Source organism: Mesoplodon densirostris, chromosome 9, assembly GCF_025265405.1.
Source record: "Mesoplodon densirostris isolate mMesDen1 chromosome 9, mMesDen1 primary haplotype, whole genome shotgun sequence".
NCBI classification, from domain to species: domain Eukaryota; kingdom Metazoa; phylum Chordata; class Mammalia; order Artiodactyla; family Ziphiidae; genus Mesoplodon; species Mesoplodon densirostris.
Window position 1 is genome coordinate 65258573 of NC_082669.1, and position 20136 is coordinate 65278708.

A 20136-nucleotide genomic window follows, 5' to 3' on the forward strand; every position below is an offset into this window, starting at 1 on the left:
CTCCGTAGTTGTGGTGCATGGGCTTAGTTGCTCTGCAGCATGTGGGATCTTCCCAGACCAGGGATCAATCCTGTGTCCCCTGCACTGGCAGGCAGATTCTTAACCACTGCACCATCAGGAAGTCCCTATTGGAGTATAATTGCTTTACAGTGTTGTGTCAGTTTCTGCTGTACAACAAAGTGAATCAGCTATATGTATACATATATCCCCATATCTCTTCCCTCTTGAGTCTCCCTCCCACCCTCCCTATCCCACCCCTCTAGATCGTCACAAAGCACCAAGCTGATCTCCCTGTGCTATGCAGCAGCTTCCCACTAGCCATTTATTTTACATTTGGTAGTGTATATATGTCAATGCTACTCTCTCACCTCATCCCAGCTTCCCCTTGCCACTCTGTGTCCTCAAGTCTGTTCTCTACGTCTGCGTCTTTATTCCTGCCCTGCCACTAGGTTCATCAGTACCATTTTTTTAGATTCCATGTATGTGCATTAGCATACGGTATTTGTTTTTCTCTTTCTGACTTACTTTACTCTGTATGACAGACTCTAGGTCCATCCACCTCATTACAAATAACTCAATTTCGTTCCTTTTTATGGCAGAGTAATATTCCATTGTATATATGTGCCACATCTTGTTTATTCGTTCACCTGTTGATGGACATTTAGGTTACTTCTGTGTCCCAGCTATTGTAAATAGTGTTGCAATGAACATTGTGGTACATGTATCTTTTTGAATTACGGTTTTCTCAGGGTATATGCCCAGTAGTAAGATTGCTGGGTCATATGGTAGTTCTATCTTTAGTTTTTTAAGGAACCTCCATACTGTTCTCCATAGTGGCTGTATCAATTTATATTCCTACCAATGGTGCAGGAGGGTTCCCTTTTCTCCACACCCTCTCCAGCATTTATTGTTTCTAAATTTTTTCATGATGGCCATTCTGATTGGTATGAGGTAATACCTCATTGTGGTTTTGATTTGCATTTCTCTAATGATTAGTGATGTTGAGCACCTTTTCATGTGTTTGTTGGCCATCTGTATGTCTTCTTTGGAGAAATGTCTATTTAGGTCTTCTGCCCATTTTTGGATTGGGTTGTTTGTTTTTTTTTGATATTGAGCTGCATGAGCTGCTTGTATATTTTGGAGGTTAATCCTTTGTCAATTGCTTCATTTGCAAATATTTTCTCCCATTCTGAGGGTTGTCTTTTAGTCTTGTTTATGGTTTCCTTTGCTGTGCAAAAGCTTTTAAGTTTCATTAGGTCCCATTTGTTTATTTTTGTTTTTATTTCCATTTCTCTAGGAGGTGGGTCAAAAAGGATCTTGCTGTGATTTATGTCATAGAGTGTTCTGCCTGTGTTTTCCTCTAAGAGTTTTATAGTGTCTGGCCTTACATTTAGATCTCTAATCCATTTTGAGTTTATTTTTGTGTATGGTGTTAGGGAGTGTTCTAATTTCATTCTTTTACATGTAGCTGTCCAGTTTTCCCAGCACCACTTATTGAAAAGGCTGTCTTTTCTCCACTGTATATTCTTGCCCCCTTTGTCAAAGATAAGGTGACCATATGTGTGTGGGTTTATCTCTGGGCTTTCTATCCTGTTCCATTGATCTATATGTCTGTTTTTGTGCCAGTACCATACTAAGACAGTATATTTTAAAGAATACTTTATAAATGAAACTTTCTGCAAGATGACTATTACTTCTGCACCAGGAACACATCCTGAATATGAAACTTGGAAGAGTGAATTTAGAAGGTAGAAACATGGAAAACTACTTATAACCTGGCAATGAAAGTGACTGAAACCACATTAGTCAGGCAAAATAAGCTGATCTCTCTAACTACAGGTAAAATAACATTTCAAACATTGAAAAATGTATACAGTCAAAATGGTACAGGGTAGGAGTTTAAGAAACCATTTCCCCTGCTAATTTTTGATGTTTACATGGAAGGTTCTTCAAGCAGCAAATAACCTACCAATGATGTTGACAGACTGAAAATGATACATCTTTACCACAACATATATTAATTCTCTCAGTGGGAAATTGCTAAAATAGACAAGGTGTCAGAAAGATTTCTTTACGTCTGAAGGAAAGGAAATGATTCCATTTCTTCTAAACATTCTTACATGAAAAATAATAAACTCTCACTTTCAAAATGTCTTTATTTTCATGGGGTTCTAAAGCTCCCATTATTAATTGGGGAGGTCATGGTTATCTGGTGTTGGCTATGAGTCAATCCATATTAAGTCAGGTATAAAACACAGCCAGGTATAAAACTGGCCCCATAATTCACATTATATATGAATAAATATTCATAGAAATACTCAGAAAAGAGAACTGAAGAATTATACTACACTATCATGGCATTCCTTAGATCTACACAGTAAATGTTACACAGAGATGCTGGAAGGTAAATCTTCACGAAATAAAATGTAAGAGAAACATGGTGGTCTATCTAAAGAAAGGGACAAATGCCCAACACAAATGAAACCAATTCATCCTCTATAGAATGACCTCCGATTCTGCTCCTGAAGCAACTAGTTGAAGACTCTGGACCACAGAGACGAACATTTACTGAGTGTTTAAGGCATGCATATCTACCACATTTAACTCTCACACAGAAACCTAAGTAATGGGTATCATCAGTGATTTGTAAAGGGTGAAGTTCGGTAGGTACTCAGTCTGTCTGCCTTGCGCACCTATCCTGTCTTCAAAATGTCCAGTCCTGATGGAACACAGGGTATCTGCCAACCATGAGCCCCCAGAGATGCCCCTAGAAAAAGAGGTCCTCTAATCAAAGCGACTAAATTTGGAAAGCTTTCTAAACCCTCCTCTTGGAGAATAACAATGTATATATTAAAGCCCTGTATTGAAGAAACCAGTTTACCTTTGTCTAACCCAACATTTCCCCAAACTTATTAGGGAATCCCTTTTCCCAATTACTACTTTGTGAAAGTTATATTCTGAAACACACTCTGAGAAATATGACTGCGGTCACCTCCCTTGATGGGAGATGGATAAAAGAGAATTACATAAACTGTAAGAGAAAAATAAACATTTTCACCCATGGTCAAGGGGCAATGCTACTGAAGTGATGGTGTGATTCTAAGTGGCTTCTTTTTGCTCTTAGGATGACACCCTAAGTGCCCTGGTCCCTGCAGACCTCCTTGGCCTCATCTAACAAACACCCCACCACCTGGCCGACCTTCAGTACCTGGGACCTGCCAGGCTCCGCATCATGGAGCCTTTGAAAAATGCTGTCTGCTTGGCTGGAAGCGCCTTCTTTCCCTCTTTACCTACTTACCTTTCAGGGAAGTCTTTCCTGACCCTGTCAAGCCCTTCTCTTTATGCTCTCCTATCACTGAGTTCTTCCATATAGCGAGTTTATGGTTACAATGATATATTTATTGGTGTATTTATTGGATGAATGCCTGTCTATACCCCTATGGGAGTGAGGGGAAATATATTCCCTGTGCTCAGATGCAAAAAAGAAGAGGAGGGGACCTTTCCAGCCTCTTTCTACCATCTTCTATCACTGCTGACTTAATGGAACTCTTACTTGGGAGAAGCTTCTGCGCATGTTCAGCTCAGGGCCTGGGCGCACTCTGGTCTGCTCCCAGGCAGGCAAGCTTAGAAGGAATGTTTGGGAATAAGTTCAAATCAGGGAAGACAGTTGTTACAGATGCTAGCTAGCTCTATTCTGCAGTTTAGCCTTATGCAGTAATAAAGTCAATTTTAATCTTCACCTCCAAGTCTTGTTTTATTTTTCAAATTGCTTCCATTTGGGAGGGGAAGGCAAGAAAGAATGTTCTTGTTGGCCCCCTAAAATGCCAACATCTTCCACTAGGCCTCAGTCCATCAGGAAGAACAGGGAGGGGTCTCCTTTGGCTCACTACTATAGCTCAGGCCTGGCACACGGGAGGCACTCTAATTTTTAAAAATTTATCATTCTATCATGGAAAACTTCTTAAATAAGCAAAAATAGGGAGAATGGTATGATGAACCCCTATGTATACGTCGTCCAGCTTCAACAACAATCAACACATGGCAATAAACAACATATAATCGATCTTGTCTGATCTACTTCTCAACTTGGCCGAAGCAAATCCAAGACACTGCATCACTTCATACATAACAAACAGTAAAGGCTTGAAAACATATCTATAAAACCATTATCACATGCATATTATAAATGACAATTTATAAATATTTCTTCAATAATAAATAGATGGATGAATCAGCAAATGCTATAGGGACCAGTAAAGGGTCAAAGAAGAGGTGGGTCTGAATCATGATCTGTCCCCGGCCCCCAGCACACCACACACACACACACACACACACTCCCCATGGGCCAAGCCACTCACCGGTTGGAGTGCTGCTGCGGAATGAAGAGGAGGGGGTGATGGGCGGAGTCACAGGAGGAGTAAGGCTTCCGCTGCTGTGGCGAGGCGGCGTGGACACATTCCCTCGAGACACGGAGCTGGACAAGGTCAGCGAGAGCTTCGGCTGAATCTTCTTCTTTAGGGACTCCTGCTCTCGGCGGGCAGCGTCTGTCATGAATCTGCAGCAACAGTGGAAGGGACCATTTATGAGTAACCAGGACCATATACTGAGCAGGAGGATTATGACAGTGAACTCAAGTTTGACAGGTACTCCACCTTGGGAAAGGGGCTTATTCACAGGTCCCAATTCCAAAAACTCACAACAGTTGCCCTTTTCCTACATGATGAAATTATCTTCTAGCTCCTTGTTTTAAAGTTCCCCAAAGTCAGGATCCTCTCTTCCCTGGGCAAACCCTCTGTGCAGGAAATGGATACACATAGACTCTGTACTCACGACAGTGCCTTCAGTTACAAGACTGCCTCTCTGGGAAGGTCCTCTCAACCCTCAGAAAGTACACCTGCTCTCAAAGTTCCACCCCCAGCTACAGAGGATTTCCTTCATCTGTAGGTTGGTAGTATTTATTGTTTGTGCCACTGAACATATATGGCTTCACGAAAACTTTGATTCTTTTTTGTACTCTGGACTCTCCTATCATTATTTGGGTTTTTAACACTTTCTTGGCTGATTGAAGGTCTTGTCTCCCCAGCCATTAGCTGAAAAGAAAGGACCCGAGTCCCTATAATCGTTGCTAGCACGCTGCCAGGCCCATCTTAGCAAACATTTATCAAATGACTGAACAAACCTGCCCAAGCAGATTCAATAAGAGGGTACGAGCACTGTACCAGGAGGAAGATCACGGAGAAAGATCTGTTTATGTTGTGATCTTATTACTCATAAAGGGAAAGGTGACTTTTCTTGATAGTTTCACTTCGGAAACTTCAAAGTTATTCTTTCAACACTTCTCTTATGTTAGTTATATTCAAACTTTGTTCTCACTGTTTAATCTAGCATTTCATAAACTCATGTAATAAGAGATTCAAAACAATCTATGAAATGGTATCTCCTACCTAAAGAGCAAATGTCAACTGCATTTTTGAAAACTGCGATGAAAAGCCTAGTGAATAGAGTATATGAAAATGTTTAGGTGAAAAAAACATACACTTGTGCCCACTGCCTAAGCGAAGAACCAGACCATAACCATACCTCTCAACTCCCCTCCGTACCCCACCCTCTCACCAACTGTGTTTTGACTATTTTAATACAATTCATCGTAAACTAATTCCATTGCACTTAAACATGGTATTTTACCCCAAGCCATTTCACATTCTGCCTACAAAATTCCTTCATATTTGTCTTCATTACACTGTGGCATTTTGTTAAGTCAACAGATAGTTCTCATGCCTGGTAAAAGCTTTGAGTTGCTCAAACACCCAATGAAAAAATGTTACAATAGAGTTACAGTGTCTTAAAATGTCTACTTTTACACTTGGAACATGGATGGCACATTTCTTAAAGGGCTTTTGCAATATAACCTATATGCATAAACTGGATTTTATTACGTTGAACCAAACTGTAATAAAGCTACGAGTTTTGCCTTGAGCTCTTAGGTTTTGTGCTACAAGATGGTGATGATTTAAAAAGAAGAAAGGAATGACAATGTAAAACAGAATTGTTTGCACCCGGCAGCCACGTACTCATTTATTTTCAGATGTAAAGTTGGTTCTATTGCTCTTAAAACTTCTTTTCTCCCTCCTCATAAACCTCTACTCAAAATCTGGATTATAGAGAAAAGCAGGAACTGGTGCTTTCGTTTATTATTCTAAGTACAACTGCTAACTGGCATAGTGCTGAGCTTCTTCAACTGGGGTATGCAGTGCACCAGGGAGTGGGTGAAACCACAGGCTAAACATATTGCTTCTTCCAGGAAGACCAAGGCTCTCAGTGTAGGTCATTCAAGTTAGGTTTTTGTTTTTTTTTTAATTTATTTAATTAATTTATTTATTTTTGGCTGTGTTGGGTCTTTGTTGCTGCGTGCGGGCTTTCTCTAGTTGCAGTGAGCGGGGGCTACTCTTCGTTGTGGTGCGTGGTCTTGTCACTGTGGTGGCTTCTCTTGTTGCGGAGCATGGGTTTCAGTAGTTGTGGCTCGGAGGCTCAGTAGTTGCGGCGCACGGGCTTAGTTGCTCCATGGCATGTGGGATCTTCCTGGACCAGGGCTCGAACCCGTGTCCCCTGCATTGGCAGGCGGATTCTTAACCACTGCACCACCAGGGAAGCCCTAAGTTAGTTTTTTAAATAGGAAAATAAACACAGATATGCTATGGAGTGGAATGAAAAATTTACATCTTGCATCTTAGTTAACAGCATGGGACTTGGAGTCAGGCAGGCCAGGGTTCAAATGCCGGCTGTGTGACTTACTATGTGACTCGAGGCAAGTTGATGAACCTCTCTAAGCCTCAGCTTTATTCTCTGAAAAATGGGACTAATAATTGTAGATAAAGGGTTAACATACCTCTTTTCCCTTTCTATAAGAGACTTCGATCTTTGGTTAACTCTGGTAACCTGCCAAGACGGTAAGTCAAATATGCTACTGGGCAACACTGCTTATATTAAGACTGACCCCCAACTGGTAAATGACATCTGGAGTGGGAGGAGCTAGAAACCATCTGTCCACACCTGTTAGGAAGCCAGAGCTCTGGGCTTCCTGAGCACCGTGATCTTGCCCGTGAACATGTCCCTTGAAGAGAACTGGGGAGCGTGCCCAGGGAGTGTTATAAGAGCTTTGATTCCAGGGCAGCTCCCACCTTTGCCCGAGGGGCATCTTCTATCTGCATCTGGATAGACTGCCACATGTACCAGTAAGAACTTCACAGAAGGTGTGACGTGGCCCTGCTGGCAGGCTGTGGCTCTGCCTTTTATCTCTCTGAAAAGACCCAGCGCCCATGGCGGCCTCTGGTCATCTTGTGAGTCTGAATATTCACGGTGGAGGAAGGTCACCTGCTGGTGGACAAGGCAGTAATAGTGCTGATTCCAGAGGACTGTTGTGAAGGTTGAACGAGGCAGCAGTGCCTGTCATGTAGGAGGTGGCTGTTAGGATTACAGAAAGCTTCATAAATGTGCTCTTCTCTGTATATTCCATCTACCTTACTCCAAGTTTCTTGAGGATGCATTGCGTGTCTATGGCTCTGAAAGCACCTGGTTCATGCCTCATGTATAGTAGGATGGGATGTGGAATAGCTGACCAGGAATCAGCCCAGAGAATGCACAGAGAGTGTCAGAAAGAAACTCTTGCCAGAGAGAGCGAGCGAGCAGGCGAGCTAGTGAGCTTTGCAGGCTTTGCAGTGTCTTCTCTTACTCTGGTTAAAAAGTATAAAAGTATCACAGCTCAGAGTTTTTATTGTCAAATAAATACTCTCCTACAGCTCAGAGATAAAAACAACTATAAACAACCACGACAATGTGCACACACATATCCCTCACCTTCACCCCCTCATGGATTTGGTTGGCTATGGACAGCCATCTATTTTTGGCTTGTATCTGCTAAGTGGTTTCTAGAAGCAAGAACGAGGCACCATGTTAAAAGCATTAAACATGAAACTCATAAAACACTTCTGCCAACCCTTCTCTCCCTCCACTCTCCCTCCTTCTCCCTTGGATTGGTGATTATGAACTTGCAGCTATACCCATGAATCAAGGCAAGCTTGCCATACCAAGATACACAGCTGCAGAATTTATTCCTGGTGACAACACACACACGCATGGGCATAAAAACGCCCTTGGAGCACTGGATAAAATTCACCAGTTTCTCCCTTGGCAGTGTTGCAGTGTTCCTCTTTCACTTATCACCCATGACTTTACCTATTTTTTGGAGACTTGTTTAAACCTTAAAGTTTTCAAGCCATGTTCCATCAATACAGTTTGTCAAAAGATGGGTGGATTCCCAATGGCAAAGAATCACCTGGGGAGACAAGTTTATAAAGAGCCTGATGAGGCAGAATAAATAAAGGCTGTGACTGCATCCAAGAACTGGACTTAAGTTGGCTCTGAGCATTTTCCACCTTCAAGGGCAGCTGCACTTCGACATATCCTTGAAGGACCAGAGCCCAGATCGTTCCTTCATCAGGATTAGAAATGTTTCCCCTGTATTCCCAGATGAGAGGGAGTTCAGGCTTGGGAAGCCACACCACTCTGTGGTCTGATGAGTTTTTCTCAATGGATTTTGACATGACTGGTGATCTTCTCTGAAGCCCTCAGTAATCGCAGCCAACATGCGGTTTTAGAGCAGCGAGGAACCTGGATGAGACAGGTCACCTAGTCCAACCCCCTCATTTTTCACAGTAACTGGGAAATGAGGTGAAGGGGGCTGTTCAAGGTCACTTTGCTGGCTGGTGGCAGAGCTGGCATCTGAGAAGTCAGCCTTGGGACCCTGTCGAACGCTCCTGCTCTGCCAGGTTGCCACTGGCACAGCAAAGAACCCTGAGCTTTCTTGTGTTTGCTAGAGAGTCATGGTTAAGTTGAAAGGGGTTAAGGAGCTGAAGCTTAGGGCCTGAGGAAATGCAGAGGAAACCCCTCGGGGGTTTACACGTTGGAAGTGGGGCAACTGGAAGAGCAGGGGCCTTCATCCTCCCAGGGTCTGCCAGTTCTGCTATGTGAGGTCCCTTGGCTCCTGGGGGCTCTGGATTTGTAGCCTCACTGGGCTGTGATACAGGGAAGACTCGCTGTGCCCACGTCCCTGAATTCTTTCTGCTTTGCAATGGCAACTGTTCTGGGTACTCGTGTGCTGGTGCGGGCTTCTGCTGGCTTGTGAGAGCTGATCATTAAATGTTTAGGGATTTAGGCCAGTTGTTAAACATACCCATTATTAAAAATTAAAATTATGTGATTGGGAGTTTGGGATTGACACGTACACACTGCTATATTTAAAATAGATAACAATCGTATGATATCCCTTATAGGCGGAATCTAAAAAGAAATGATACAAATGAACTTATTTACAAAACAGAAACAGACTCACAGACTTAGAGAATGAACTTATGGTTACCAGGGGGGAAGGGTGGGGGGAAGGGATAGTTAGGGAGTTTGGGATCCACATGTACACAGTTATATTTAAAATGGATAGGGCTTCCCTGGTGGCGCAGTGGTTGAGAGTCCGCCTGCCGATGCAGGGGACACGGGTTCGTGCCCCGATCCCGGAAGATCCCACATGCCGCGGAGCGGCTGGGCCCGCGAGCCATGGCCGTGGAGCCTGTGTGTCCGGAGCCTGTGCTCCGCAACGGGAGAGGCCACAGCAGTGAGAGGCCCGCGTACAGCAAAAAAAAAAATAAAAATAAAAATAAAATGGATAAACAACAAGGACCTACTGCATAGCACAGCGAACTCTGCTCAATGCTATGTGGCAGCCTGGATGGAAGGGGAGTTTGGGGGAGAATGGATACGTGTATATGTATGGCTGAGTCACTTTGTTGTGCACCTGAAACTATCACAATATTGTTAATTGGCTATACTCCAATGTAAAATAAAAAGCTTAAAAAATAAAATAACCAACAAGAACCTACTGTATAGCACAGGGAACTCTGCTCAATACTTTGTAATAACCTAAATGGAAAAAGGACTTGAAAAAGGATACATGTATATGTAAAACTGAATCACCCTGCTGTACACCTGAAACTAACACAACATTGTTAATCAACTAAATTCCAATATAAAATAAAAATTAAAAAATAAATAAAAAATAAATTATGTGAACTTAAAACAAGCATATTAAAAATAAAGGTAACAATATACAAGGTTTACCAGTTCTTATCATTTTCTTTCATTTTACTATTATCTATGCTATTTAGGTTATTTACATTAATAATGTCATATCTGTTTGGTAGAATACTATATGATGCTGTATGCTACTGCACATTTCTTCCCAACTCTGTTCAGCAATGTAATGTTGGTTGCTTGAAATTGGCCATGATGGGAGTATTTAAACCATGGAAATTGGCAAATATTACAAATCAGGGTTTTCTCCCCACCCCAACAATCAGCCGTTAAACATTTACCAGTATACCTGTAGTTATTATTATTATTTTTTTAATATGGAAAGAAAGCATTTGAACCAGGCTCCTTGCCTATTCACTAAAGGAGCTAATCAGGGAAGGGATGAGGGATGGATAAGGAAGCCTTCATTTCCTTTTTAAAAGTATAAAAGTAAGACTTCTCATTAAAGAACACTTATAGAAAATTTTTTATGGATTTGTCACTTGTGCTTAAAAACATTTAAAAAAATTCGGTAATACACACCCAACTGAGGGTACGTATTTACAAGCACAGTTTAAAGAGGAATAAAAAGACAATCCACGTACTCACCACTCAGCTTATGAAAAAAGTTTTTACCAGAACCTTTGAAGTTTGCAGATACAACTATGGTTGATTTTTCAGCGTATTTTCCTTCTAGTATTGCTTTTCTACACATAGAGTGAACTGGATATTTCTTAAAATAAAAAAATAGTCACTTGAGGGTTCATTCACTGTTGACTACCAGCCTGCAAATCTGTGGTCAGGCAAAGTCATGTTTTCATTTTGAAACTGAAACTGCCATAAGATTAATTTTAACTTTCCTACAAATCAGCAGTGCCCAAGTTACTTTAATTTAATATGGTCATTTGCAGTAATATTTGTTATTGCTTGGGGAAGTACATATTCCTTAAGTAAATTTTCAAGACTCCATTATAAATCTTTTAAGTCCTTAGACCACAATGTTCATTCAGTCTGACATATTAAACATGGAAACATGACTATAACACCGCAGGGGGAAAATGTCAAATTGCTGGTCCATGGAGACCACTTTCAACCACAAACTCAGGAAATTTACAGAGTTGGCTGGAGCCCGGGCAGAGCCCGCCCTGCACCTCACTCTCCGGCCAAACACCTGAGCCCAAGTGTCCCGCTGGGGCAAAACCACTTGGCTTCCGCCCACTCTGGAGAACCCAGCGATGGAAGTGACCACTAGAAACTCGAGCCTCTCTCAGAAAAACCTGACAAGAATCCAAACTCTGAGATGCATGGTGTGGTTTGGTTGTTATTATAAGACTCTGAAGAGGCCGTGTAGTCCAGAGGCCGGAGCTGTGTGTCAGGAGGCTCATTTTGGGGAGAAGCGTGTGGCCTCTGGAAATCCCAATGTTCCCCCCAACCCCCGGTCTGGCCCTGGTTTTTCTACTTGTTAAAACTGAGGAGTTTTGGTTTTATGGGTATAAGAAATATATCACCCCTATGTTCCTTCCCAGCTCCAACAGTCAATGATTCCCGCAGGCCAGGTTTCCCAAACTTTTTTGACCTCAATCCATTATAAGAAAGCCTGTACACACATATGTATAATTAGGTCCGCAATCTGCAATTCTGAAATCTCTAGAGCTCTGAAAATTGGAAAGTTTCTTATGTTTGACAGCAAAACTCACGGGGGGACCAACCCTGCCGTGAACTACTTAAAGGCTATTTACACACTTTTTTTTTTTTTTTTTTTTTTTTTTGCGGTATGCGGGCCTCTCACTGTTGTGGCCTCCCCCGTTGCGGAGCACAGGCTCCGGACGCGCAGGCTCCGGACGCGCAGGCCCAGCGGCCATGGCTCACGGGCCCAGCCGCTCCGCGGCATATGGGATCCTCCCAGACCGGGGCACGAACCCGTATCCCCTGCATCAGCAGGCGGACTCTCAACCACTTGCGCCACCAGGGAGGCCCTACACACTTTATTTATTGTATTTAGTGTGAATATTTATATGCTTTACTGCACAAACATCAGTCTGTTTGATTACAGGGGGCTGTCCTGGACCCTGTAGGGAGAGTTATGTAATAGGCAGTATTTGCACCATATTGTCTTTCTGAAATCAGAAGAACTATGACGTGTGAAACATATCTGGGTGCAAAGACAAAGAATTTTTATGTAAACATCTGAAATAAAAATTTCTTGAAACAATCCTTACTACCTGTGATATACTCTGATATTTTTCTATTCTATTTGATTTTAACAAAATATCCTCATCATGACCCCCACACTAATTTCTTGACCTACTAATAGGTCACGGCCTGCAGTTTGAAAATATTAGTGTAGCAGTTAAGAGGTGGGCTTTGTAGGCAGACTGTTTAGATGCTAATTTCTCCTCTATATTCTCCAGCTGTGTGACCTTGGGCACATTACCTAACCTCTCTGTGCCTCAGTTTTCTAACCTATAAATGGTGAAAATAATAAGGGCTATCTTACAGAGTTGTGAAGATGAAGTGAATTAATACATGTAAAGCACTTGGAATAGGGCCTGGCACTCGGTGTTTGACAAATATCATGTGAACAACTCTTGTTCTGGAAATCCTAACTCACAAATCTTTCATTCTGATGCTTAACGCCAGCAGTTTGGTTACTTCTGAGCTAAACTACTGAATATTAGGATAAGTATTGCCATCATGAGTTCTGCTGATTCTGAAAGCAACAAGCCACCTTCACTGATTTTGCATGCATTGATTGATTAAATTACTGCTTCAATCATAGGCAAATTTGAAAAAGGTAGTTACAGTAGCTGGAATACAAACAGATGGTTCCTCTCCTTAAGGATAACATGCTGGGAGGTGGAGCATCTATAAACCCACACACCTCCTCTTCTTTACTTCTCTGCCTTGATTTCTTGAGAAGAAGCCAATTGTAGAAGGCCTTTCTAGCAGGACAGGCAACAGGAGCACAGCTACTTGATGGGAAGATGTTTTTCAATGCAGTTATAGGCTGCCCTCTACTTGGGAGATTCATAAAGTCGCACAAGGCTCAGATGTGGTCCACAGCCAGACCTCTGTACAAAGTACCACATCCAACTACTTCATTTGAAGCTCAAAAGCTTTGATCTGCCTTTTCAATGGCCCTTTGGGCATTGCCATGTTTTGGTGAAAACCAGTTTGTGAAGCCAAGAAAGCTTTTGAGGAAAGCTGCTAGGAGCTGGCAGATAGACCACAATTCTAAGCACTCGCAAATCTGCTAACTCATCGCTCTGGACAGTGGGATCTCTGACCTGACAAGGACAACAATCGATCTTCCCAGTGGAGAGTACCTTAGGGATTTTCCTTTTCTCCAACTACTACAACGCGCAGTCCAGGATAAGGATGGACGGAAAGCCAGTAAGGAAGCAGAATGATCCGTAAGACATTCGAATAGAGGCTATAGGAATAATGGCACATTTCAGCATGTGATCATGTGTGGTCCACATGTCAGAGGATCTGGCTGTTCTAGGTCTCAGAGTAATGACGGCTTTCAGAACACGCATCTGCTAATAAATTCATGGGGTGGCTCCTCTCATTTTAGCAATGTAAAGCCACAGTGAGGTTGAGGGATGTTTGGTTAGAACAGCTGGCCAGTGAAACATGACCTGCTGGCAGCAAGTGGAGTGACTGCCTGTCTGCGCCCCTTCATTAAGAGAAGGGCCTTTCCTGGTGATCAGGGAACTTAATGAATGCTCTTCTTTTCAAAGACAAAAGACAATTTGGACTCCCAAGTAATACTAATTTCAGAAAGTTTCTAGTAATGTTTTGAACAATCATATGTTTCATTTCTCATCCCAGAGCTATTTTTGCCTTCACAATCTGAGGCCTATGGGGTGGATTTTGCAGCTTCATAAAATTTTTTGCAGTGTCACCAAAACTCAGAGCCTCTTTTAATATGCTGCTGTTAAAAATTTAATGCAAAATAATAAAACTAAAAGAAGCACCAGGAAAAAACCCACACCATCTGATCAGATCAGTTTGGCACTTAACTTGTGAGGGGTTTGTGTGTTTGAGATTTTCATCTGATATTCACATGGGTTGTGGGCATAATTTGTGAAGCACCACCAATGAATCAGATTTTGTTCTTGGGTACCAAACCAAAACCAACAGATTTATTGCATTAGTTAGACACCTTTTTTCTTCCTCCCTTTTATTTACTAAGTTTACATGTGATATATACAGGAGGATATAGTTCCTGGACTTTGAGGAGTAGTTCCAGTCTAATTTGCACAAAATAAATTAACACCAGGGCAAGCCAATTTCATATCAGACATTGCAGCTAGTTTATTAAGAGTTCACCTTAATTTTGGGGGACAGGGAGAGGACAAAAGAGAAGGACATAAGAAAAAAAGAGAAGAGGTGATCTTCCTTTTAACTACTCTCTGGACAACTATATTTCTTTCTTTTTTTTTTTTTAAGGGCAGCTATAGTATAGCTTGAGTATTCTAAAACTTTAAAAAATATTTATTTAGGGACCTCCCTGGTGGCGCAGTGGTTAAGAATCCGCCTGCCAATGCAGGGGACACGGGTCGAGGCCTGGGCTGGGAAGATCCCACATGCTGTGGAGCAACTAAGCCCATGCGCCACAACTACCGAGCCCGAGCTCTGCAACAAGAGAAGCCACCACAATGAGAAGCCCGTGCACCGCAATGAAGAGTAGCCCCCGCTCACCACAACTACAGAAAGCCCGTGCGCAGCAACGACCCAACTCAGCCAAAAATAAGTAAATAAATAAATAAACTTATTTAATAACTAACACTCGGTTGCCCATTTCTATTGCCAAGTGGTACACCTTATCTAACTACCATCTACCATCACCAGCCTCTCATTAAAAAGAAAAAGCCATTGTAACATAAAATATAGAAAGGACATAATCTTGGAATAAAATAATCCTTTCATGAGAAAGACTGTCCTTTATTCTGAGATTATGATAACAATAGAACAAGGGAAGAATAAATGTACTTAAATTTTTTTGAGATGCAGAGAAGCTACAAGATAAAATTTAATTTTATTATTTTGTAATCACATCATATGTACATTGTAATATACTGTTTATAATAATATGTTGCTTATAATTATTCTCTAGATACAAGTTATTAAAAATATCCAACTTTATTTTCTATCATGGCCATTGCTAAAAATCCGGTTTCAGGGAATGTTGACTAAAATGGAACTATTAAATTTAGGAGGAATCACTTGCAATATGCTGCAAACTGAAAGAAGCCAAATACATGAGCACCCAAACCCAGGGGCCTCTCCTTTCCCAGAGCTTGGAGAAAGAACACACAGGGGCGGTGGGTGCTGGATGACCCTGTTCCTGGGCCCCACACACCCTAGGCAACTTGGAGACTGCAGACCAACAGAAACACCCTTATGAACAGCATCATTCAAAGACTAGTAGCTGTCTGTGAAGAGTACTTAAGAATTACTTTTTTTTAAAAACGATAATCTCTTTCCCGGAATTTTAGCACTCAAATGAAATTCATGCATGGAGGCTAAGTAACTGCAGTAATGAACAAAATCCCATCCCTGAATACCATTATTTTGTATATTCCCAATAAATACTGGGTATTTTCTCACAACGAAGGAATAATATAGTTAATCTTCCTTAATGAAATCTCTGGTTCAGGTTCCAGGAATCACTACTTAAAGCCACAGGTCAGCGTAAATTATCAGTGAAGCAATTAATTTTGATTTACTTTAGCCCGAATACAGTAAACCGTGGTCTCTTTCATCGTCAATGCCAAGAATAAAAACCACTTCTGAAAACGAAGCCCACAAATCTCTGGTTTGACGGCCAACTGGACTATCCCTCCGTTGGCAACTCTCTATCATCCCTTCCATTCCTTTTCTACTTTCATCGAATTGGAAATAACTATGGCTATTTCTTACACATGGTTTTCATTGCTAATTTGACATCCATGTAAAAACCAATGAACAAAACAAAGAAGCTGTATTTTATGAGGTTTTGTGGTACAAAACTACAAATAGCTTTTGAGTTTCCTTGTTTTGCCTCCTCTGGAAGTAAATTAAATGAGTTATTTGAGGTTTCCATGTAAACTGCTAATGAGATGATGCATAACTCTCCTCATAAGCTGGGAAAAGTTTAAAAACTAAAGAAAAAAAATTGGATTTAGGTCTCCGGAGTTTTAGTTCCAGTATCATTAACAGCTGTGAACACAGCTTGGTTGAAAGTCTAGCTTCTGGGAGCAAACTCCTGATTTAGGTATTCAAGTTTAGGCAAATTATTTACCCTCTCTTGTCTTGGGATCCTCATTTATAAAACAGAGGTAACCCTAACACCTACCTCATGGGGGTTATTGTCAAGATCTCGCTAGATAAAAGCATGAAGAGCACTTGGCTCAGCATAATACTGCACATATGTCAGGAGGCTGCTCAGACTCTTGTTATTTCCATGGGTGTTGGCCCTAGGCCCCTGACTCTCACCCAGGAATTATGTCAAAAATGTAACAGCCATCTGACTGGATAATTCTTATGTAAGAGGTCATTTGTGCGGGGAACCTATGCAGTCCAGTCTACCTAAGATGGACTTAGACAGAAATCTAAGTCTGGGGTGAAAAGTCTCTGTTTCCAAAGAAAAGCACTTCTCTGATTGCTGCCATGACCAATCCACTTAGGTCGGCTCTTCTGACCAAGTGGGCTGGGTGACAGTCAACAGTTAGTTAAGACAAGTGACTTGGAGTGAATCTAGAACCAGGGGATGGGGTGAACTGGAGGACTCTGGCTAAGGAAACTTTGGGCTGAGAAAGAGGAGAGGAAGCATGCGAGATGGAAGAGGACTCTCAATGTCAGAGGAGATCTCACACAGGTAGGGTTTGTTTATGCCAGGGATGGCATGCACAGTGTCTCCAGTGCCACGTATAATCCACTCAGCCCATGAGAGCCATTGCAACTCCATCCCAGCCCTTTCCCCTGTGCTGCTTATGGATTCAGCCTTAGAATCTTCCTTTTCACCAGCCCTAGGTTGCCACTATCCACTGATTAAGGTGACGCATAAGTTGAAAGTTTGTGCCATCTCTGACTTACACATTTCCCCCAATATCCGCTGATATTTCCACTAATATTTCAACTAATATCCCACCCGAGGCATATTCTAACTCAGTTGGTACATGCATTATCCATCCTCAGAGAATCAGGGAGCAACAATGGCAGACAATACACTTAATAGCTGAGAGAGAAAGTTGACTTTGTCCAAGATGAGAACTGTCCCCAAGAGGCAAGGATATTTAGCACACATTCAGATAACTGCATGCATTCATGAATACAATTACAGGGCCAGCTCCTCATTCAAACTTATTTTTGTGTATATGTGACTCACTTATATACAGAGTAGCAGTCAGAAGAGCATTGTTCAGGAACAGGGTGGAGACAGCAGCATTTTCTTTCTTTCTTTCTTTCTTTTTTCTGCGGTACGCGGGCCTCTCACTGTTGTGGCCTCTGCCATTGCGGAGCACAGGCTCCGGACGTGCACGCTCAGCGGCCATGGCTCACGGGCCCAGCCGCTCCGCGGCACGTGGGATCCTCCCGGACCGGGGCACGAACCCATGTCCCCTGCATCGGCAGGCGGACTCTCAACCACTGCGCCACCAGTGGAAGCCCAGCATTTTCTTCTTAAATGGATTAATCCACTTAGGCAGTGAAACTATTTTGGGGGGCAAAGTCAGCTCTATACATGGGTTGTGCCTTTACAAAGTATATGCCTATGGGCATCACAAGCTTACAGACCTCAAGTTTCATGGGCCTTGGAAGCTGATTATTTTTCCAAGTGATTTTTCTTTCTTTTTGTTGCAAGAGTTCAGTTAAGCTGCTTCTGGACTAAAGTGTTTGGTGTTCCCTGTGTTCCAGGAGGTTTGCACCTGATAAATGCGTTTAGGTATTGAATTCTTCAGATAAGTACACACACATTTGAGGACTGAATAATCATTTTTTTAAAAATCAAAGGGGTATGAACGTCCATGTGTCTTCTTCCTGCTTGACTTAACCCAAGGAGTTTGTGAATGCTAAAGATACTTGACAAGCTATAAACTGTGAGTAAATGCTGGGGGTGAAGAGGATGAAGGGGTTGAGGACGGTGATTATTTAAATTTTTTATTAGAGATAATTTCAAAAACACACAAAATTACAGAGGTTAGTGTGATGAACTGCCATGTTACCAACATTTTGCATCTTGGTTAAACTTTCTCCCCTCTTTCCTTTTTAGGCCATGATTATTATTCTTCACATATTTCTTATCCTGTGTTCATCTGATCACTTGAAAAATATATAGGGATAAAATAAATGGCAGAAGAATAAGGGAGATGGCAAGAGAGAAGAGAGAGAAAAAAAATTTCAACATAGTCCCTGGGAAATACCTAATGAAGATTCAGAACTGAGTAAATGGTTAGTGGCATAACTGCAGGGTCTCCCTCTGACATAGACACAGCTAAACTATAGTGTCTGCAAAATCTGAGCACTATTATCCAGAGTATATACTGTTGAATGACACACCAAAGGTTTATTAATATGGAAGGTCTGAGCCAATGGCTCCCAACTCTCAGCTATGGGGGACCCATTATAGTGTTGAATGGTGCACTGCTTTGAATAGCATAATGGTACTGCTGGGGTCCTTTAAATTTGAGGGGAAAAGAGAATAATACAAAATTACTAGTCAGTACTGCTTCAAAATTAATTTGTATTTTACAAGATCCCCTAATCACCTTTCCCCAACATGTTCCATCCCAAACAGGGACTTTACAGGTTATTTCGAAAAAACAAAAAATTCAGGGTATGTGTGTGGGTACATGTTTAAAATTTTCAAGAATGTTTCTGTATTTAACTGCTAATGAAGTGTTTCTTGGAGGGGTTTCCAGACCTTCAAGTGGATTTACAATGAGCAGTCTTTATTTGCATGCCAAAAGCGTGCACTAATCCTTAGCATCAGCTGGTTCCCAGAAATACATGTGCCCCCCAAATCCTGTTTATCCTGCTGGTTTATTTAGCAAAGCTTTTCTTCACAGAGAGCACAGGCCTCCATTTCAGGCTGACCAACCTGTTTATTCCAAATCCCTAATTAATGTAATTAAAGCTTTAATGGACTGCAGCCAGGATATAAACCACACAACCCCCCTTTTAAACTTGTTGCTTGGTGAGTGTGCAGGACTGGTCCACGGCAGAGGGCTTCCTGTGTAAGGACTGAGGCCCTGCTCTCCTAGAAGGCCCTGGACACCTCTGCACCCAATGCCCTGGCCATTTCTTATGCCCAGGGAGTCGTTCGTCAGGTTCACACTCACAAACTGAACTGCCCACCACCCCTCTGGTGTTCACCGAAGCAAACGGGTTCTCTCTAAACATTCCTACACATGCTAGTCTCTTGGGGATTCTTCTACTGCCGTTATGCCCTGGGAAACAAGGCTAATGTCCTAACTAAAATACTGAATACTTCCCAGCAACCTAGGAGAATCTTGTTAGATCCTGCACAGCCCTCTTGTATTAACCTGCCTGCAGAGAATCGCTCAGAACCTTTCCAATAACCAAACCCCAAAGGTCTACAGCTTAAACCCAGAGTGCTTTTTTTTTTTTTTGGTACACGGGCCTCTCACTGCTGTGGCCTCTCCCGTTGCGGAGCACAGTCTCTGGACACGCAGGCTCAGCGGCCATGGCTCACGGGCCCAGCCGCTCCGCGGCATGTGGGATCCTCCCGGACCGGGGCACGAACCCGTGTCCCCTGCATTGGCAGGCGGACTCTCAACCACTGCGCCACCAGGGAAGCCCAAACCCAGAGTGCTTTTAGGTGTTCCTACAAAGTGCAAACTGAACCATAATGGCTCTGGTGAGTTTACATCATCTAAGCTTCAGATGGATATCTGGAAGTTAATACTAGAGAAGGGAAAAGGATTTACAATATATAAAAAAAAGCCTTTTCAGTATGTACTAAGCTACATGTCTTCTAACTATTACCTTACTGAATCCTCACAACCACCT

The 20136-nt window shown here is 42.2% G+C and overlaps 1 protein-coding gene across 3 annotated transcripts in view; it reads right to left on the bottom strand.

The window, feature by feature from the left end:
• The window catches only part of JAZF1 (JAZF zinc finger 1), a 350707-nt gene that overhangs the window by 46200 nt on the left and 284371 nt on the right, over window positions 1-20136 (bottom strand). For all 3 annotated transcript variants that reach the window (XM_060107773.1, XM_060107772.1, XM_060107771.1), the window contains exon 3: window positions 4359-4555. In XM_060107773.1, the coding sequence (XP_059963756.1) occupies window positions 4359-4555 (197 nt within the window). The remainder of the gene's footprint in view (window positions 1-4358; window positions 4556-20136) is intronic.